This window comes from Telopea speciosissima, chromosome 9, assembly GCF_018873765.1.
Source record: "Telopea speciosissima isolate NSW1024214 ecotype Mountain lineage chromosome 9, Tspe_v1, whole genome shotgun sequence".
In the NCBI taxonomy this organism is placed as follows: Eukaryota; Viridiplantae; Streptophyta; class Magnoliopsida; order Proteales; family Proteaceae; genus Telopea; species Telopea speciosissima.
The window spans coordinates 14227642-14251098 of NC_057924.1; the positions used below are offsets into that span (position 1 = coordinate 14227642).

Below are 23457 nucleotides of genomic sequence, written 5' to 3' on the forward strand. Positions count from 1 at the left end.
TATCCTAGTAGTCCATTACTTTAAAGGTTAGAGGTCTATTAGCTAACCGTATCTAAAGGTGAGGAAAGAGAGCTAAGGCACTCTTAAAGAGAAGGTCGAGCGGAGGGAAAGGTAAGGTTTTTTTAAACCCTGCTTAAGAGATAATGGAGGGTTGGCTTTCATCCTTAGCGTATCCTACGTATACCATAGGAATGGCAATGTATAACGGCTGCCGGGTCAATCAAGGCCAACCCGGCCTAGCCCGGTCTAATCAAGGTTCGACTAGGTTGGGCCTGAACTAAGTTAAGAGACCTTAGGGTTGGGTTGGGATTTAAAAAAAGCCAACCCAATCTGGTCCATTGACAGCCCTACCATTGGCTACTCTAGGAATAACAACAAAGAAACATTATTGGTAATTAGCTAAGGGGCATGGGTAGGGCACGTCACCCACTTGTTGCAAGCTAGCGGCGTCCACCAATGGAAGGGCGGGACAGGCCTGCCCATGGACGTCATTTCACAAGAGGGAAATGCGGGTAGGGGGAGGTAGATGATTGGGCAGCACGACAACGTGCTTAGTTTTTATCCCTAATCTCAAGGACAAGAGATCAACGTTTGATCTTGTAGCGCCTGCACGGGGGCCAATGAGAGTACACACAAGGGCATCAATATAGATATGATTTTTTATTTCATGGGTAGGTGGGCGGTACTTTCGCACGCTCCTGTGTGTAGGCATAAGAGATATACAACTAGGTAGCGCTTTTTTCCCCATATCTTAAATAACTATAGAGAACTCTAAAAATGCACTCTATACCTTCAAACACCTTGAGCAGATTTGCAGCCTTTCATCCAATTTCTAATGTTTTTTTTATTTGGTAACAATCTCCATTGCTTTTGAATAAGTCACGTCACAAGTCATTTTGGATGATGGGCCATCGGGGAAATGAAGTTATATTTATAAGTCACGTTGTTCTTGTCTATAAAATTGTTAAATACAACATCATGAACCTCATAGTTGTTTGAATGTATTATATCATTATGTAGTGGAAAATCTAGCTTTGCAACATAGGCATAGTTAGTCCTCCATGAGTGTCAATTTCGAGAAGTCATTCGTAACCATTCTGCTTAATAAAATACTCTTCCAATGATTATTCAACATATTTTTTTTTTGCTAAAAGATCATTTATATTAACAAAGGGAAAAAAGAAGAAGAATGAGATACAGACATCACTGGACCGAGCCAGAAACAACCACACCAGAAGATGCAAAGGAGGACTCTCCCACCTACAACATTGGCATCAGCAGGAGAGACCAAACTAGCAAACTACAGAGACAGACAAAAATAAATGATAAAAATGAGGTGATTTGATATCTCGCTCTTTCTTACGCATCCATCATTAGATCATGATTAACTGACGAAGGCTAGGTGGAAATAGAGGAGCTAATCTCGAACTTGGCCGTTGATTTTGTCAAGAAATTTACAATTAGGTTGGCTTCACGAAAGCAGTGATTAATTTTTCATTCAATCCGAGAGAGGAAGGACTGAAGGAAAGACCATCGCTACCATGCAAACCAAAAGACAACTTGACAAGAAGCTAAGACAACCACCGCAGTTGAGTCACACTCTACCCACAGACACAAGTAGCCATGCTATCTAGCAATTTCCAGTCCACTCATAAACATTGAAACCTCTAGCTCAAAATTTTTCTTCACCCCCAGGAACTCCTTGAAGGCATAAACCACTTTAGCCTGAGTGTCTCTGAAAATACCACTCGCGCCTGCTTTACATGGGTTACCAGAGAACAACCGTCAATGTTAAATTTCATCTAATTTGACTGGGGAGGAACATCATACAACTTCCATATATCCGGGATTGTTCAACAAACTCTACAAGGTTGCCAAATCTTATTTTGAAGGATTGGAACATATTATGCATTTGCTGAGCATTTGTTTTCAACTGGCGGTGATATTGCTAACTTAAGTGTCGATTTGTTGAAAACGTTGCTCATCGGCCATGCTTGGCTCTGATACTAGATGATATGTGTCTAATCTTGTGGAGGAGTTTGGAGCAAATCTCGGTTATGTTCTCGGCCTCTTACGCCCCGTGGAATGGTGAATATTAGAGATTAAAGAGAAAATATAAAAGAAATAAGAAAGAGATAGAAAAGAGGTAAGAAGAGTTAAGAGTCTTTGCTATAAAATTTACTTTATATGTTTCCATTTGTTGTCTATATTTGAATAAGAGTTTACATAAGACTCAAATTATGTGTTACACCCAACCACTTTTACACTACGCATATGGTAACCCACCATAACCAACAACTCCCATGTATCCACTACAAGAATTACTTAATATACTATAACTCACCATAATATAATACTCCATAATTACTGAGTTCGGATTAAGTTCGATGACACGTATCGTCCTTGGGACCTGATCCAAGCTCATTTGGACATAATCCGAACTCATAATTACTCCCATTACAATAACTACACAACAACTACTTCTTTCACCCAATTGCTCATGGAATCCCTATCTTTGCACGTAACACACAAGTACAAGATTAGAGTCTAAAGGTAACATAAGAATGGGAAAACGTTTTCTAAGCTATTGGGGCAGGGTATACAAGAACATTTGTCTATATCCCTTTTTTCACATTAAATGATCTTGTTGCCCTTCAATGTGTGATACTATTTTATTGCTCCTCATTGGTGTGTTGTTGTTTGCTCAAAGACCAGTCTCCCATAAAAAATTTATCACTGATTCTATTTGGTAGACACAATCGTTTAAATTTTACAAATGACTCTAAACTCATAGCATTGGTAATGTTTCAACTAAGGGTGTTAAACGGTTCAATTTTGGTGTAATTAGTTCAATTCGGTTCGGTGCAAGGATTTCTAGGTGAAACTATAACCAAATCATTTATTAAACGGTTTCACTTATTGAAACCAAAACTATTTACTAAACAGTTTCGATTTATTGGCCCTAAATGGTTTTTGTCACGATTTTAGATACTTGGCTCGTAAACGGTTTGCCTGTTTTACACTGAATGTAATGCTTGTTGGATGTACTCAACAAGCCACATTGAAAAGGATATGATTCTAATTTATAGAAAAACCAAAATATTCATAGAAACATTGAATACTATTATACTAATGTATTTGCATGAATTCAACCCAATTATTTTATTACAAATTTCACATATACACTTCTAGCAATCCATGTTTGACTCTCATTGTTTTCAAATTTAGCAACAAACTATTATATTAAGGCACTGATGGTTAATTATTACCATTACATATTACTAATATTTGTTTCGGTTTAAATGATTTGGTTTAAACCGTTTAACTAAACGGTCCCAACTTTCAAAACCAAAATCGAATCATTTAATAAACAGTTTCACGGTTTCGGTGTAAACAGGTCGATTCGATTTTGGTAAACGATTTCGGTTTGATTTTGACATCCTTAGTTTCAACCCAATATAGATAAAGTGACAATAATGGTATTGGACATGTTATCTCTGTTTTAAATATTAGGTTTTCTTTTTCTATATAAAAAAAAGCCTATATAGACAAAGTGGATGTCATATAGTATTATGATACATAAATTTTCTTTTGCTCAATTCATTAAGGCCTCATTTGTTTAGAGGGGACTTAGGTGGGGTGGAAAAATACTGATGTGGCACTTCAAAGTCCACCCCAATCTTGTTTGGTTATCTTGGATTGGTTGAACTTACAAAAGTTAAGGCCTCGTTTATTTAGAGGGGACTTTGGTGGGATGGGAGAATTGAGGTGGGAAAATGCTGATGTGACACTCCAAAATCCCACCCCAACCTTGTTTGGTTAATTTGGGATGGTAAACTTACAAAAGTTGAGGGAAGATCATTATTTGCTTTGTGTGCTGATGTGGCATTTCAAAATTCCACCCATTTGTTATCTAAAGTCCAACCATTGGACTTTGGTGGGAAAAGTTATTTTACCTCAACATTTCTATCCCTGGATTTCATCTTCCCAACAATCTCACCCCACCCTCCCCTCTAAACAAACGGGGCCTTAGGGAACATCATTAATTATTTTGTCTACTGAATTGGTACTTCAAAATCCCACCCCTAGCCTATCCAAAGTCCCACAAAATTGGTGGGATTTTGGTTATTATTCACAGAAAAAGTAACTTTACCTCAACATTTTCACCTCAATAAAACCCCTCCACCAAAGAGAAAAAAAAGAATGAGATACAGACATCACTGGACCAAGCCAGAAACAACCACACCAGAAGACGCAAAGGAGGACTCTCACACCTACGACATTGGCATCAGCTGGAGAGACCAAACTAGTAAACAATAGAGAGAGACAAAAATAAATGATAAAAATTAGACAATTCGATATCTCACTCTTTCTTGTGCATCCATCATTAGATCATAATTAACTGACGAAGGCTAGGTGGAAATAGAGGAGCTAATCTCAAACTTGGCCGTTGATTTTACCAAAAAATCAGCAATTGGGTTGTCTTCATGAAAGCAGTGAGTAATTTTCCATTCAATCCTACAGAGGAAGGACTGAAGGGAGGACCATTGCTGCCATGCAAACCAAAAGACAACTTGACAAGAAGCTAAGACAACCACCGCAGTTGAGTCACACTCCACCCATAGACGCAAGTAGCTGTGCTATCTAACAATTTCCAATCCACTCTTCAACGTTGAAACCTCTGGCTCAAAATTTGTCTGCACACTTAAGAACTCCCTGAAGGCATAAATCACTTTAGCCTGAAAGTCCCTGAAAATACCACTCGCGCCTGCTTTACATTAGTTATCAGAGAACAACCGTCAATGTTAAGTTTCACCTAATTTGACTGGGGAGGAACACCAGAAAACTTCCATTATATCCGGGATTGTTCAACAGACTCTACAAGGTTGCCAAACCCTATTTTAAAGGATTGGAGCATATTATGCATTCGCTATGCATTTGTTTTCAAGTGGCAGTGATATTGCTAACTTGAGTGTCGATTTGTTGAAAAAGTTACTCATTGACTATGCTTAGCACTAATACCAGATGATATGTGTCTGATCTCGTGGAGGAGTTTGGAGCAAATCTCAGTCATGTTCCCTGTCTCTTACACCCCGTGGACTGGTGAATATTTTAGAGATTAAAGAGAAAATGAAAAAGAGATAGAAAAGAGGTAAGAAGAGTTAGGAGTCTTTGCTATAAAATTTATTTCATATGTTTCCATTTGTTGTCCATATTTGAATAAGAGTTTACATAAGACTCAAATTATGTGTTACAACTAACCACATTTACACTACGCACTGTGCACATGATAACCCACCATAACCAACAATTCTCATATATCCACTATAATAATTACCCAATATATTATAACTCACCATAATATGCTACTCCATAATTACTGAGTCCGGATTAAGTTCGATGATACATATCGTCCTTGGGACCTGATCCAAGCTCATTTGGACATAATCCGAGCTCATAATTACTCTCATTACAATAACTACACAATAACTACTTCTTTCATCCAATTGCTCATGGAATCCCTATCTTTGCATGTAATGCACAAGTACAAGAATAGAGTCTACAGGTAACATAAAAATGGGAAAACGTTTTCTAAGCTGTTGGGGCAGGGTATACAAGCACATTTGTCTATATATTTTTTTTCACATTAAATGATCTTGTTGCCCTTCACTGTGCGATACTATTTTGTAGCTCCTCATTGGTGTGTTGTTGTGTGCTCAAAGAACCGCCTCCCGTAGAAAATTTATCACTGATTCCATTTAGTAGACATAATCGTTTAAATGTTACAAATTTCGGTGTTAAATGATTCAATTTCGGTGTAATTGGTTCGGTGAAAGGATTTTTAGGTGAAACTAGAACCGAACCGTTATTAAACGGTTTCACTTATTGAAACCAAATTCATTTACTAAACGGTTTCGGTTTATCAACTCTAAATGATTTTCGTCACAATTTTAGATACTTGGTTCCTAAACGACCTGTTTTACATAGAATTTAATGCTTGTTGGATGTACTCAACAAGCCACATTGAAAATGATATGATTCTAATTTGTAGAAAAGCCAAAATATTCATAGAAACATTGAATATTATTATACTAATGTATTTGAATGAATTCAACGCAATTATTTTATTACAAATTTCACATATACACTTCTACCAATACATGTTTGACTCTCATTGTTTTCAAATTTGGCAACAACCTATTATATTAAGCCACTGATGGTTAATTATTGCCATTACATATTGCAAATATTTGTTTCGATTTAAACCGTTTAACTAAACGGTCCCAACTTTCAAAACCAAAATCGAATCATTTAATAAACAGTTTCACGGTTTCGCTGTAAATGGCTCGATTCAATTCCGATAAACGGTTTCGGTTTGATTTTGATACCCTTAGTTTTAACCCAATATAGACAAAGTGAAAATAATTGTATTAGACATATTATCTCTGTTTTAAGATTAGGTTTTCTTTTTCTATAGAAAAATAAAGCCAATTTAGACAAAGTGGATATCATATAGTATTATGATGCATAAATTTTCTTTTGCTCAACTCATTAAGGTCTCGTTTGTTTAGAGGAGATTTAGGTGGGGTGGGAAAATGCTGATGTGGCACTTCAAAATCCCACCCCAATCTTGTTTGGTTATCTTGGGGTGGTTGAACTTATAAAAGCTAAGGCCAGTTTGTTTAGAGGGGATTTAGGTCTAGTGGGAGAATTGAGATGGAAAATTGCTGATGTGACATTTCAAAATCCCACTCCAACTTTGTTTGGTTAATTTGGGGTGCTAACTAAATTGACATCTTCTACTTTTGCCTGCCCCTACGTCCATGTGCGCCCTACGCACAACGAAGTGTACACGGAAGTAGAGGATCCGGACTTGTAGTAAACTTACAAAAGCTGAGGGGACATCATTAATTGCTTTGTCTACTGATGTGGCATTTCAAAATCTCACTTCTTTGCTATCGAAAGTCCCACCAATGGACGTTAGTGGGAAAATGTTACTTTACCTCAACTTTACTTCAACATTTCCACCTCTGAGTCTCATCTTCCCAACAATCTCACCCCACCCTCCCCTCTAAACAAACAGAGTTTAAAGGAACATCATTAATTGCTTTATCTGCTAAATTAGCACTTCAAAATTCCATCCCTAGTCTATCCAAAGTCCCACAAAAGTGGTAGGATTTTGGTTACTATTCATGAAAAAAGTAACTTCACCTCAATATTTCTACCTCAATAAAACTCCCATCAACACGTGGGTCCCTTCTTCCTAACAATCCCACCCCACCTTTCTCTCTAAACTTAAAAGACCTAAAAAAATATAGCATAAGTATGGTGATAGCCCAGTCTAAGGACCACTTGTTGGGAACGTTGGTTGAAAATCAATGTCACAATGTAACACGTGTCTTTTATACGATGGGTCCTATTATATATTACTTATTATAATGGTCTACCACATTGTGCTTAAACAAGTAAAACCAAAAAAAAGTTAATTGCAGTGATCAGAAGCAAAAATATAAAAAATGGACATGGATGAGGGTGTGCTCTATAGTTGAAACTATTTAGGACATTTTAGTAATACATGTTTTTATTTTAAATAATTTGATCAAATGAAAATTAGGTAATTAACTTATTAAAGCTGTGTTTGGTATGCATTCTCGAAATAGATTCTAAGTTTAGAACGCATTTTGAAACCATTTTTTTTTTTCTTTCTATTTTCTCACCTCAAAATACATACCAACTACAACCTAAATCAAGATCTATAATATGATAAAAAAAAATTAAGGAGAAAAATTCTGTATGAGGGACTATACCCAGACACAGAGGGGGTGAAATGACCACCCTACCACCCATGAAAAGCAGAAATCCTGCCCCTATGATCAGGGTGTCTATTTAGAATCGAAACCGAAACCGAAACCGGCTGTTTAAAATCTAACCGAAGTAAATTGGTTAGGTTTTGATTTAAAAAACTGAAATCTTTTCTCGGTTCAATTTGGTTTCAGTTTTATGCCTAAAACTGTTAAATCGAACCGAATTACCTATTTTCAAACTGAATAAAGAATCGGGTAAGATTGTATTCTTTTTTATTTTTCAATCAAATGTGGATGATAAATTCTATTCTTTTTTAGTGTTTGGAAAAAGTGTGGTGGACTACGATCCTTACAAATTAGGGTTTTTAAGAAATTGGTGAAGATGTAAAAAATTTGACTCAAACATTTAAAAAGAGTATGGTAGACTATTATCCTTACCCTATGCCAATGTGTGCACAGGAGCCACGCTCCCCCACACAGAGAACGGCGACTTTTTGTTTTTTTACAAAAAAACAAAAAGAGATTGGGAAGGAATCCCTCAGCGGGACCCATCATAGTACTCACCGAACAAATTTTTGCAAGTGGGGAAAGAAAGCCCAGCCCAATTTCAGCCAAGAGTTGACGAAATAAAGCAGAGAATGGAACTTGGGCCTGGATCTGGGCCTGGGCCCACTTGTCTTTACTTCCTTTTTGTCTTACTCATCTCAGGGTCACAGCAATTTATAAAGTATCTCTTTCCCCAGTCGTCAAGCCAAAAAGACTTTGCCATTTTCTCCCTGACTCATAACTAGGGATGTAAACGGATTGGATTCGGATCGGATACGGATCGGATTTGATCGGAGCCGGATATTCCCTGGTCGAATACGGATACCTCTAAACGGATTCGGATGCGGATCAGATTCGGATTTTCGACCATCCGTTTACATCTCTGCCTTGTGTAACCCGGACCTTCCTCCCCCTAGCGGATACAATTCAGTCTCAATCCATATCTCTTAGATCATGATTCTCTTTTCATCATATTCTAGAACTTGTTTAATCTTCAAAAACCCTTGAAATCATTATTTACTTAATTTTTTTTTATTAAGTATTCGGATTTTTTTTTGGACGGATTTTAATCGGAGTATTCGGATTATTTTCCGGATATCTCTAAACGAATACGGATGCCCCTAAACGAATACGGATGCGAATTCGGATTCGGATTTCGGTTATCCATTTACATCCCTACTCATAACTCATAAGTCAGTCGTTGATACTTACTTAGATAACGATGGACGGTAGCCGGTAAAGTAGCTGCTGTCAACTACTTTGGGTGGTGGGCCCTCCTCTTAGTCCCAATGGTAATTCAGTAAATTCACTCCTACACTTTTCTCAAATCCCACTAAATTCCGTATGTTATCCAAAATTTTACGATTCTACCACAACGAATGAAGAGTTGGAGTTTGAAAGAGAGATTCAGGCTCACCAGTTCCTTCTCCAGATATAAATTTTGATGGAATGGTAATCCCTTCTGCTGAGACAGCTTCGTTTGCTCCTTCTCCTTCTCCTTCTCCGTCTCCTTCTCCTTCTCTATCCTTGAACATGTCTGGAGTGTCTGGACTTAAGGTTAGGGTTTTGGTTTCTTCATTGATCACCTCATGGAAGCTTCAACTTTCATGGATTCATCTCATGCTTTTCCTGTTCAACCTCGTTACAGTGAACTCCATGACTGCTTCTCCTTACGCTTCTCAAATCTCTTACCACGATTACTGCAATTCCGTCGTCCCTGAATCGACACCAAGGGGAAGGGGACCCGAAATGTTTCGTGGAAATTTTCTCATGGTACAGAACGGATATTACATCGGTGGCGATAGAATTCTTGGTCAGAATTCCCAATCTTCGTTCAATTTCCCTAAATATGTTTCTTTTAAAACCAGAAATGTATACCAAACCGATGCTCCTGGTGTTCTTAAGGTCGAGGGGAACTTGGACTTCCGAGGCCCCAATACATATTCTTATGTGGGTAATTCGACTTTTGGTAGATCTCTTTATGGCCGGCTACGGCATCGGACACCTCGGTTCCCTGTTCGGAAAAGCGGAGCGAATTTCAGGTTACAAGGGTTCTGGTCTGCATCGACGGGGAGGTTGTGTATGGTTGGATCTGGTATGAGTTACTCCAAAAAAAAAGGTGAATTTCTTGACCTTTCGGCTGTTTTTAAGCTTAATTATCCCGAGAATTCGACCATTCTTACTTCTTTGATTAGTGGAACTTTGGAGAGCTTGGATAAGGTCGATAGTTTGGACTACTTTGAACCAATTTCCATGTTGGCCCTTTCTCAGAGCAATTACGAGTACTCGTTGATCAATAAAGAAATTGACAACGGGTGTTCGAGTACCAATGGTGATCAGCAAGAGTTATCGCTTGGTTTACAATCAAGTAAAGGTATCTGTTCGATTCTACGTAGGCCAGCTAATGCCTTTGAATTGGAGTACAGGGGTGATTGCGATGCAGCAGCTACGAATTGTACTCCTGTGGATAAGAGTATTGGGTTTTTGCCTGGCTTCATGTCCTTCGATGGAGTCCGATGTTCAGGTAACCAAAAGATGCGGCTGTCGTTGGTATTTTCTAACTTCAGCTATTTTGGGTATAACCAGCCTCTTGACCCCAAAATGACACTGGTTGGTGAGGGAGCGTGGGATGGAGAGAAGAACCAGTTTTGCGTTGTTGCTTGCCGAATCTTGAATTTTACAGATTCATTAGCTGGAGCTTCTGTCGGAGATTGCTCAATCAGGCTGAACTTGAGGTTCCCCCCAGTATTGTCAATCAGAAACAGGAGTTCTATTGTGGGACAAATTTGGAGCAATGCAACTGCGAATAGTTCTGGTTATTTTGATAGAGTTATATTCCAGGCTCCTGAGGATGCATCACCGTCAGTTCCAGGTCTCAAGTATGAGTATACCATGATGGGCGGACTAAGCAAGCAGTGCGAAATCAAGGCCCATAAAACCAAGGGAGAGATATACCCTGATGGGTATTCATATGACATGAGATTCGACATGTCTGTGAAAAATGATCTTGGGCAACTTGCATGGGGGTATGCAACTCCACTTTCTGTTGGTGATCAGTTTTATGAGCACTCCAGCCGCTCCCTCATTCTAGTATCTGACCAAGAAGATACTGCTGCAACTGAAGTGAGTACTCACAACCACAGCAGTGTGCTGAATGTCAGCTATCAGATAAGCTTCACGATTCCACCTGAATTCAAATTTGGTAGGATTCTTCCAAGTACACATACACTCATAAAAATTTCAGGTGAAGGGATCTACAATGGTGAAACTGGAAACCTATGCATGGTGGGTTGTCGGTCTTTGGACTCAAAGTATAAGATATCTGCTAAAAATGATTCCATTGACTGTGAGGTTTTCATTAATGTCCAGTTCCATCCTCTGGATGCAAAGATTGGAAGTCATGTCAAAGGAACTATCAAAAGCACCCGGGAGAAGTCTGACCCTCTTTACTTCAAATCTTTAGAGGTTTCCTCAAATGCTATTTATCGCTCTCAAGCAGAAGAATCTCTCTGGAGGATGGATCTGGAGATCACCATGGTTCTGATCTCTAACACGTTTGCCTGCGTCTTCATTGGGTTGCAGCTTTTCTATGTGAAAAAACATCTGGATATGGTTCCGTTCATCTCACTGGTCATGCTTATCATACTTACTTTAGGGCACATGATCCCTCTACTGCTGAACTTTGAAGCATTGTTCATGGCGGACCGTAACAAGCAGAATGTTTTGCTAGGGACTGGTGGATGGCTTGAAGTTAATGAAGTTATTGTAAGAGTAGTTACAATGGTAGCTTTTCTATTGCAGTTCCGTCTTCTCCAACAGGTTTGGTCAACAAGATGGAGTGATGGATGTCATAAGGGCTTGTGGACTGCTGAGATTAAAGCTCTCTATGTGACTCTGCCATTGTATCTACTTGGTGGGTTGATTGCTTTATTTGTGCACTGGAAGAACAATTTTAATGAGGCCCCTATGATTCGTAACTCTCTTGTGCCTAATTATCAGCAGCATTCCCTTTGGGGAGACATGAGATCTTATGCTGGTTTGGCCCTGGATGGTTTTCTGCTCCCTCAGATCCTGTTCAACTTATTCTTGAACTCCAAAGAGAAGGCTCTCGCCTCATCATTTTATGTTGGAACGACTGCTGTCCGTTTGCTGCCACATGCATATGATCTTTATAGATCCCACAAATATGGTCGTTACTTTGATGTATCATACATCTATGCTAGTCATGGTGTGGATTTTTACTCCACAGCTTGGGACGTTATTATCCCTTGTGGAGGTATGTTGTTTGCCATCATCATCTACATACAACAGCGGTTTGGTGGTCGTTGCATCCTTCCCTTGAAATTTAGAGAATCTGTTTTGTATGAGAAGGTTCCTGTAGTTAGCAGCTAGTGATTGCGAGAGTAACCTACTCAACTCCCTACTTCCATCATTATTGCTCCTGTAAACTCCACTGCTCTGTATAAATGCAAGTCTGAGTTTTAGTTGCTGTGGAATTTTCTTCTTCGAGGATTCTCTATACTGTTGTGTGCTGTTTAAAAAGTAAATATAGGTTCTGTGATTACCGAGTTCATTATTATTCTCTGAGCCATTTTGTTTGTAGGAGTATTAATTGAGCCTGTTTAATTTATCTTACTGGCTTCTTCTTTCAAGTATAACTTTTTATATCTAATGGTTTTATTTGATGGAAACAACACAAACATTAACCCATGTTCTTCTTGTTCCTTGACCCCTTCTTTTCTGAATCTTTTGGTTGGTGTATGTGTGCTGATTACTTGCTCGACCATTAGCTACCTGATGGTTTCTTAATATCGATATAGATATTTTATGGTACATGGTATGCAAATTCCCTCTCCCCCACCATGAAACTAAAATTTAGTAAGAGAAAAGACGACAGTGACTTGTTCTATTCAAAATTGAATCTTGGACCCAACCTTAGTAAACAGTTTTCCTAGACACCATTGGCGATAACTTGAGGTTGTCAATTATTCCTATGACTATGAATAACATCTTAGCCTTGATACACTAATCTTTGTGATTGTAATCATCATGCTGTAAAAGCTCAGGTTGCCTGGATGTACTTGCTGGTTAGAGTCTGAGGGTGTGTACTTTGTGCAAAAATGCCGGAGGTTAAGACAAACTCCAGTCCATCCCTCCCGGCCACTGTGGATTTGTGGAAGTGGCAATCTTACCAGGTTATGGTCTTTTTTTTAACTGTTACTGGATCAAGATTTTCTATAAACATTGTAGAAATATGAGGATTTCTGGTTTTGACTTTACTAGAATCCATATGTAGTGGTGCAAAGTAAGCTTGTTTATGGACACAGTAATAGGACCTGTCTGAAGCGCAACTACTGCTGATGAGGAATTCAGGAGTGAAGTAGACATGGTGGTATTTCCTGCAACCTTAAAGCGCGAAACTTTCAAAATCTGAAGTAGGTATCTTGATCACTGAGATCTTTTTTCTTGTGGTAGTCTGACAGGTACAATCATATAGCCTCCGTTTTTTTTTCCTGCCGAAAATGAAGTTCTACTGTAAAATCAAAATTTCCTCTCTTTGCTTCGAAATTTGTAAAACTTTTCCCACATTTTTTCAGAAGAGGCCTTGCCATAAAATATTCCTCATAAATGTCTCGCGCATTGCTCAACACTTTTGCTCAGTCCTTTGGTGTCTGTGACTGAGAATCAGAGTTGTTCCTGCGCCTAGAGTCCGAGCCGTTGTTGCTCAATGCCGTCTCTCTTTCTTCTTTTCCCCCTTTGCTTATCTAAGAGAAATATGGGAACTTAAGAACCAGACCAACCCTGCCGGAAGAACAGTTTTTGCAGAAAACCACAAAAACGGAACGAAAAAAGAGACCAGTCTGGTGGTGGTGCGGTAGTCCATCTCCATTCCTGCTGAAGATGTCTGACATGGTCTATGACTTGTCGACCGATTAAATCATGTTTTGGAGTACTAACAAGAACCGCTTTGTTGTGTGGAATCCCTAGAGTTTGCTGCTTGTATCATCTCCCCACCTATTTCAAGCACAAGAAATTCTCTAGCTTCAACGGGCAACTCAACACCTATGTAAGCTCTCCAGAATAATTTCTTATCTTGTATCGCTTTCTGTTTTATGCGTCGTTGATGTCTTGATTGGCTTCTATTTTTTTTCCCCACCGAGGTGGGTGAAGCTGCTTTACTGCTTGAGCCACTTCATTTCCAATGCAGAAGAGAATTGGGCTTTTATGTTAGAGCTATATGAACTTCAATTTCATTATCAGAGTTGTGTGTCCATGTAAAGCCAATAAGTTAATTATTATCTCCTCTTAACCATTTGAACTATATCTGTTCATAATCAAATTCTTGCATCGCAGGAATTGCTTCAAATCTGAAGTAGGATGGTGGGATAGTAGCTGAAATGGGCATAGACTGAAAACTAATCTGTTGACTTTGTGATTGTAGGAAATTGGGTTCTGGAATACGAATTGAATTGAATTGAATTGAGAACCAAGTTTTCTTTATCTTGTTAATAGGGATTCTGGAAGGGATTGACCCAGAGAGATGTGAGTTGCTTATGAAGATTTTGTGAAGGATCAGAAGCATCTTATTAAGAGAATTCACCACAGGAAACCTATTCAAAGCCAGTCATCCTCGATGCACAATGGAGGAAGAAATTGAGAAACTTTCACAAGAGAAGACCTCTCTTCAGGGTAATCTTTGGAGATTTAGACAGCAGCAGTCTGGGAGAAAGGGTACAGGATATGGAGCAGAGACAGCTCAGAATGATGACCTTAACAAAGGAGTGCACAATCCAACTTTTGTGGGACCTCTTGTTTGAATGAATGGATTGTCTATGGATTTCTCCGCAAAGATTACATAATGTGGATTACCGTGAAGAAGTTCCTGGTAACACACTTTTTGACAACTATAGCAGTAATTCCAAACCTTAGATCGGGCATGTTGTCCACCTAGATTTCTCTAAATCAGATAGTAACTCGGTTTATCAGTTTAAAATAAATGGTAAACAAGTATTGGAAAATTTTACAATAACATTTTATTTTACCTGTTGGAAAGACATTGGATAGTTTTTCAATGTGTAAAATTTTTACATGAAATTTTTATGCTGAAATGGAACCATAATGTTTTTATGTGAAAATGTTAATATATGAAACTCAGGTACAGAATGACTTGGATGGATGAATAGTCTAAATCCTAAATCTCAGGGAACACCTATGGAACATGGGCTGTGAATACTCCATTAGGGCTTTTCTTTGGTAGCCTGTTGCCAAATGTGAATGTGCTCTTTCCCAATTACAGAGGTTTCAGTTTTTCAATTAGGATAAGAAATTTTCCTTGGGGGGGATCGCAGATGCAAAATCAGGGATGCAAAGAGTTTCGATCTTGCATTCACTGTGATCAGAAAATCAAATTCCATACAAGTAACATGCTTTTCAAAGTGAAGAATGCTGGATATATATACCTTTCTAGCTTAGTCACTTGAACAGTTGAAATGGTAATACAATCCAAGATTCTGATCATTGGTTACAGCCACCACAGTGTGGAATATGATTCATGTGTGGTTGGTTTACTTTTAATGTAGATGAAAGAGCTGTTATGTCCTTAAATTTGTTATAGATGGTGAGAATCAGGGACCAGGTGAATAGGATTGGAAGTATTTTTTAGTCTCCTAGCAGGTGGGGGTAATATATGGTTTACCAACATCAATGAACCTGTGTTAGTAAGGGTTTTTAATCACAGGCACATAAGTGAACACCTATTGATCCTTTGTGAGGAGTGATGAGAATTCAAGAAGTCCTTCCTAAGATTTGCCAGAGATAAGCCTAATCTTTTTCTGCTGCCCTATAGTACTACTGAGAATCGAAAGTTGGCTGGCAATAGTAGGCCCAACCTGAACTGATCGGTTGAACCCTGAGACCAGCCCGATCGATTATTAAACATGTCAGGTTTAAGAATAGTTCGATTAATAATCGAGTGGTGCTGGTATAAGGTAGTGGCCTGACGGTCATTAGACTGGACCAATCAAATACTGTGACCAACCGATAACTGATTGTTCTAGTATGATTATAGCCCGTTTATGGTCTGTTTAAGAACCATTTGTAGCTCAATTATTCAATTAGCCTGATTAGCCCCATTATAGAACAATAATTGACCTGACCGAATAGAAATGTATCCATCTCTTGCCCTACGAGGCCCAATTACCTAAACGAGCAGAAAATGTGTAGGGCATTAAATTGGTGGGAACTGATTAAGCCCGACCGAAACCAACCAACCCGACTGATTAACACCCATCTAGGCTTATCCTGAAGTTTATGAGCTTTCGGATCAGATCTGACCCCAATAGAGCATCACGGGTCTTGGGACTGGTTTGGGCCAGCTAATCAAAGTTGTGTCGTTTACCAATAACAAGGTTGGATAGTTGATAGGGGTTTCAAAACCAAATTGAATCGAGTCGTTTACACTGAAACAGTTTAATAATGGTTCGTTTTGGTTTTAAACGTGAGATCTTTTAATTAAATGGTTTAAAACAAATAAAATCGTACCATTGAAGTAAACCGTTTAAACCTATACATAATAAATTGTAGTCATTCATGGTTAGAAATAAACAAATCCTAATAAAAAAAATTAAGAAACATTCAAACATTTGTAATAAAAAATTAAAACATATAAACAACTATATAACCTTATAAGTAGTAAAAAAAACATACAACAATAATCAATTCAATTCAATGTAAGTTTAGATCAATTTCAATAAATAAAAAAAAGTAAAAGAGAAAGATGCCATTTGAATAAAAAATAAAAAACCTACTAAAACCGTTTAAAGTTATTTAAAATCGAAACCATTGAAACCATTTACTAGAGTTCGGTTTTGGTTTTACCTAAAAAATCTTACATCGAATCGAACCAAACTGTTTAACACCCTTATTAATAGGTTTTTTTTAACATGTCCGTAGTTTAGATTGGGCTTACGCTAGGCTAACACCATGGAAATGAAGTTTTATAGTTTGTTGGTTCAAGGGCAACCCAGGCAAAGCTGAAAAAGGATAGTGCTTCCTTCTTGGGATAAGGGTGTCAAAATCAAACTGAAACCATTTATTGAAATCGAACAAAATCATTTAAACTGAAACCGTGAAATCATTTAATTAATGGTTCGGTTATGTTTTGAAATTGAGACCGTTTTAATTAAACGCTTTAAAATGATTCGGACTGTTTAACACTATTAGATTGACGTAAATGTGCCAAAATCTAACGAAAAACTGTTTACCAAAATTAAACCGTTTAAATTGAAACAATAAAACCGTTTAATAAATGGTTCAATTATATAATTTAAAAATTAAAACCCTTGACTTGGGTTGTGTTAGGGTTCCAGACCTTTCCATACCTTCGAAGTCGGAACGCCTGTGCCCACCAATCTCCTATAAAAGGGCATCAGAAACCTAAAACCCTAAACCCTGCGTTGTTCTTGCAATTGACATTTGAGGGAGAAAAAGAGCGAATGATGTTGAGGTCGTCGGCAGCCATTGCTTCGAAGATGTTGAGGCTGGTGGCGGCCTCATCTCGACAATCCATTCTCTGCCACCGAGTAATCGCAGCCTCGCCTGAAAGCCTTAAACGTAATCTTTCATTTGCATTCAATGATCCATTCGTGTCTCGATTTCCATCTCTTGCCGATCAATCTCGTGGATATGCCCGTGGACGACCTATCAGCGAAGACGACGAAGAGGAAGACGAAGACTACAAGGAGTTCTTAGAAGGGTCTGATTCCGACGAAGAGGATATGGATTATGAAGAAGAAAATTTTGACGAGGAGGATGAGGATAATGACCAAGACGGTGATGGAGAAATCCATCGGATGAAAGATCATAAAAAGTGAAAAATGGATCGTTCTGTAATCCTTGTTTCCCATTTCTTATTTTTCAGAAGAAATGTTTATTAGAATGGAGTAATCAAATCTGTACTGACCCTTGGAAAAGAAAATGGAGAATCTTTTTAATTTGATTTGTCATTTGTCGTTCTGTTTGTATTATCCAGTAATGGAATTGAATCGTTTGTGATCGTTTTTCCGTCTTTGAGTTTAAATTGATTGAACCTCTCTGTATCTTTAGCAATAACAGTTAACACCACCACCACCTGCAACTGCTAGAGTGATCTTATTGTATCCTTTTTTTTTTCTTTTGCCCAATTCGGATCTTATCAGTTAGGAACTAAAAAGGCAGAAGCGATAGATAATAAAGGGTTAAGCCTGCAAATGACCATCAATAGTTCTCACTTTTTGGGGCCATTTGAGCACCATTGATTGGCTTTATTATTTATTTATTTTTTCGATAGGCAAGCAATAAGCTCCAAGGAGAGTTGAAGTCATGAACTTTTTCTTGTGGATGTTGGTCCTTGCCATTTGAGCCACCCCTTGGGATTTTTTATTTATTCCCCCCTAAGAGTTCTCATCGATTGGACTCTGTAGTTATAAATCCTGTATTTATGATTTTTTTTTTAGATTTCAGTAATGGAAATGAAAATGATGGTTTCCTTTTGGTTGATCTGGTTGGGAATCCAAATTGGGAACGATGCAAAGGCCTTGCAAAGGCTGCTGTGATTCATTCTAGCAGCTATGATTGGTTGCAGATAATAAGAGATGTGAATTGTAAATGTGTCTGCAGATGAAGTTTTGATTGTGTTTATTCTTCAGTATTAAATTTGTTTTTTTTATTATATTAATATAGATCTGATTTCGATGCAAATGGGCTGCTCTTGCTTCCTACCTTCCTTCATAGAACAGACAACAACATCAAGAAATACTAGATATCCATTGGAAGAAGCTCTGGATGCTCTACACACCTTGATGGCAATACTAGAGATGATGTTCTCGGGTTCTCAGCAAATCTCCAAAGATCAACGGGAGAGAAGGCTTCTGTTAACAAAACTGGAATTGAGAGAGAATGGCTAGAATAATCGATGTGATTATTCAGCCCTCATATTTATAATTTGTAGGAAATATATCAGAATTACATAAATAGCCCCATATAGCCTACAATATTAGCTGTAGGGAAATAACAATAGAAAAATACCAAAAATACCCTTATAGAATCGGGTAACACATCTCAACACTCCCCCTCAATTTGGTGCATAGATATCACACATACCTAACTTGACTAGGTTAGGATAAAACAACTTCCCAATCAACCCTTTGGTGAAGACATCAGCTAGTTGATTTCCAGACTTCACAAAAGGGATACAAATCTACCCACTCTCTAACTTCTTCTTGATGAAGTGTCTGTCAATCTCCACATGCTTGGTACGGTCATGCTGTACTGGATTGTGGGAAATGTTAATCGCTGCTTTGTTGTCGCAGTACAACATCGTTGGAAAATGAACAAAACCACGGATATCTAGGAGTAAACTCTGAAGCCACAATAACTCACATATGCCCTGGGCCATGGCACGGAATTCAGCTTCAGCACTTGATCTTGCCACAACATTTTGTTTTTTACTCTGCCATGTTACCAAGTTCCCTCCAACAAAGGTACAGTAGCCGGAGGTTGACTTCCTGTCTAGATTACCACCCCAATCAGCATCTGTATAAGCCTCAATACGAAGATGGTCATGAGGAGACAAAAGAATCCCTTTTCCTGGAGCTGATTTCAAGTAATGAAGAATACGGAGAATAGCAGCCATATGAGTGGAATAGGGATCATGCATGAACTAACTTACTAGGCTCACAGCAATGGCAATATCTGGTCTGGTATGGGAGAGGTAAATCAGTTTTCCCACCAATCGTTAATATCTGCCCTTATCAACAGCCTCACCATCCTTCTCTTGTAGACGGATATTAGCTTCCAAAGGAGTGTCACAAGGGTGACAGCTAAGCAAACCAGTTTCTGATAGTAAATCTAGAACCACTTTCTTTGGAAGAAAAAGATGTCCTTTGGAGACTGAGCAACTTCAATCCGAAGAAAATATCTTAGCTGGCCTAGATCTTTTATGTCAAATTCCCATCCCAAGAAAGCCTTCAGGTGAGAAACTTCATCTGCATCATTGCTAGTCACAACTATATCGTCAACATAAACTATAAGAAGAGTGACTTTTTCTCCCTTTTGCTTGATAAACAGAGTGTGATCAGCATTACTGAGGGTCTTCAAACAAGCTAATGAAGAGAATGGAGGCTGAGGGCAGTAGCTGAAGAAGATTCTCCAAGGGAAGAAGCAGCCGAAATACTTGTTGAGGCCTAATCTTAAAAAAAAAATAGAATCTTCAAATCGCAGGCAGTCCTGCAGCTTCCATCGATCTAAAAAATTGGTGGAGAAATTCGAGGTAGTTGGGGCAGCATCTAGATCAGTGTGATCACCCCCCTAGTACTACCCTAATGGGAGAAGAAGATGAGAGAAGACTGAGACAGAGGGTGGGAAGGGATGAAGTTCGAATGAGGGGAGGGAGGTGGGCTTTGAAAAAAATCGATCAAAGTTGATTTGGCTTTGATACCATGTTAACAAAACTGGAATTGAGAGAGAATGGCTAGAATAATCGATGTGATTATTCAACCCTCATATTTATAACTTGTAGGAAATATCAGAATTACATAAATAGCCCCATATAGCCGACAATATTAGCTATAGGCAAATAACAACAGAAAAATACCAAAAATACCCTTATAGAATCGGGTAATACATCTCAACAGCTTCAAATTGACATCCATAGCTAGGTAGGTTCTATATGAGTAATTGTCCTTGAAGAATCCAAACAATTTGTCCAACTTGAAGCCTTGCAATGGCTATTGCTATTACATGGGACTATCCTAGACATCAATATATGCCTCAAGCACTTAGAAGATATCAATATTGCTCCAAGGATGGATAAGAATTAATCAAAATCTAATAAGACAACCTCAAAGACCACTCAGAACTACTCCAACAATGTGGTTGGAAATGATTCTGCTTGTAGTCAAGGTATCCAATTGCAGCTAATAACAATATATAGCCTGATGATGTCTCTCAACCTGGGCTTGTGGATGGTACAGTCAATTTCAGAGATCCACTTCCAAGATTAGAAGCAGCCAATTCTTGGAAGTGAAGCCCTCTTGCTTTACTTGAGAAATGGCTGTTTGCCGAAGTTGCTGCTCAAGGGCATGTGAAAACTTGATTGAGGCTTCACTAGGGGACACTACAAGTTGTTCTTGTGCTTCTTCCTTTTTTGTGTAGCTCTATCTTGGAATTCTCTCTCTGTTTTCTTTTATTTTGTTCCTTTGTCCAAGTCTTGAGTAGATTGATCAAATTGTGTTGTGGCCTATTAGGAAGAGGACACTCCCATCAAAAAAAGAGAAGTGTAAATTATAGTTGCATCATTATGTGACATCTATAACTTAGGATTAAATTCTATCTTGGTCTCTGCTCTTCATTCTAATAGATGCAAAAGGGAGCTTGGGAGTATTTGCACTTATTTTAATTCAAAAATGTTTGATCAATACTTACTGTCACTTTCCTTCCGATCAAATGACCGGGTATGTTTTTTTCTTGCTACATTTTCTGCTCTTGCAATCTTTACAACACTCTCAATAGATTATGTGATCATCTTTAATTCTACTTTGAAAGATTTGTAAGCAATCAAATTGTGTAACAAATATGAGAATGAATTATAAAAGCAAGAAGAAGTAATTTTATAGGGCTACTGAAGGGAGATTGGACCAAGCGAAACTTTGTAATTGATCCCAGAGTTATTTAACTTATAAGTAAGAAAGAAGAAGAAAAGTATAAAGAACAAAGAGAGAAGCTAACAGAAACCTCTCTCTCTCTCTTAACATGTTTCTTCTCACTCCCAAAAACTCTGTCCCTCTCTTCACAATCTCCCCCCTCCCCCCAAACATTTAACCTCACGTGCCTCTCCCTTGTCTAATCCCTATCCCTGCTTCCATTCTATCTCCTCCATCTTTCTCGTCCCCACTTGCATTTGCACGTGCACGTTTATTAGTACATAATAAATTTTAGTCATTCATGGTTAGAATACACAATTATGGTAAGAATAAACAAAACCTAATAAAAAAAATTAAGAAGCATTCAAACATTTTTAATAAAAAATTAAAACATATAAACAACTATATAACCTTATAATTATTAAAAAAAACATACAACAATAACCAATTCAATTCAATGTAAAGAGAAAGATGTCATTTGAATAAAAAATAAAAAGCCTACTAAAACTGTTTAAAGTTATTTAAAACCGAAACCATTGAAACCACTTATAGAGTTCGGTTTTGGTTTTACCTAAAAAAACTTGCATCGGATCGAACCAAACTGTTTAACACCCTTATTAATAGTTGTTTTTTTATTACATAACCATAGTTCAGATTGGGCTTACGCTAGACTAACACCATGGAAATGAAGTTTTAGAGTTAGTTGGTTCAAGGGCAGCCCGGGCAAAGCTGAAAAAGGATAGTGCTTCCTTCTTGGGATAATGGTGTCAAAATCAAACTGAAACCATTTATTAAAACCGAACCAAATCATTTAAACCGAAACCGTGAAAACATTTAATAAATGGTTCGGTTATATTTTGAAATTGAGACCGTTTTAGTTAAACGCTTTAAAATGAACCGGACTGTTTAACACTATTAGATTGACATAAATGTGCCAAAATCTAACAAAAAACTGTTTACCAAAATTGAATCGTTTAAATCAAAACAATAAAACTGTCTAATAAATGGTTCAATTATATAGTTTAAAAATTAAAATCCTTGACCTGGGTTGTGTTAGGGTTCCAGACTTTCCATACCTTCGAAGTCGGAACGCCTGTGCCCACCAATCTCCTATAAAAAGGCATCAGGAGAAACCTAAAACCCTAAGCCCTGCGTTGTTCTTGCAATTGACATTTGAGAGAGAAAGAGAGCGAATGATGTTGAGATCGTCGGAAGCAATCCTTGTGCCCACCAATCTCCTATAAAAAGGCATCAGGAGAAACCTAAAATCCTAAGCCCTGCGTTGTTCTTGCAATTGACATTTGAGAGAGAAAGAGAGCGAATGATGTTGAGATCGCTGGAAGCAATCCCCGTGCCCACCAATCTCCTATAAAAAGGCATCAGGAGAAACCTAAAACCCTAAACCCTGCGTTGTTCTTGCAATTGACATTTGAGAGAGAAAGAGAGCGAATGATGTTGAGATCGTCGGAAGCAATCCCTGTGCCCACCAATCTCCTATAAAAAGGCATCAGGAGAAACCTAAAACCCTAAACCCTGCGTTGTTCTTGCAATTGACATTTGAGAGAGAAAGAGAGTGAATGATGTTGAGATCGACGGAAGCAATCCCTGTGCCCACCAATCTCCTATAAAAAGGCATCAGGAGAAGCCTAAACCCTAAACCCTGCGTTGTTCTTGCAATTGACATTTGAGAGAGAAAGAGAGCGAATGATGTTGAGATCGTCGGAAGCAATCCCTGTGCCCACCAATCTCCTATAAAAAGGCATCAGGAGAAACCTAAAACCCTAAACCAATCTCCTATAAAAAGGCATCAGGAGAAACCTAAAACCCTAAACCAGTCTCCTATAAAAAGGCATCAGGAGAAACCTAAAACCCTAAACCCTGCGTTGTTCTTGCAATTGACATTTGAGAGAGAAAGAGAGCGAATGATG

General features: G+C 38.2%; 1 protein-coding gene across 1 annotated transcript; it reads left to right on the top strand.

Annotated features, from left to right (window-relative positions):
* The first annotated feature begins 9360 nt into the window (after positions 1-9360).
* Positions 9361-12421, top strand: LOC122640125. Its single transcript, XM_043833261.1, has one exon. It carries the CDS (start codon positions 9384-9386, stop codon positions 12240-12242), a length of 2859 nt encoding a protein of 952 aa, XP_043689196.1. The 5' UTR covers positions 9361-9383; the 3' UTR covers positions 12243-12421.
* Positions 12422-23457: the final 11036 nt, after the last annotated feature.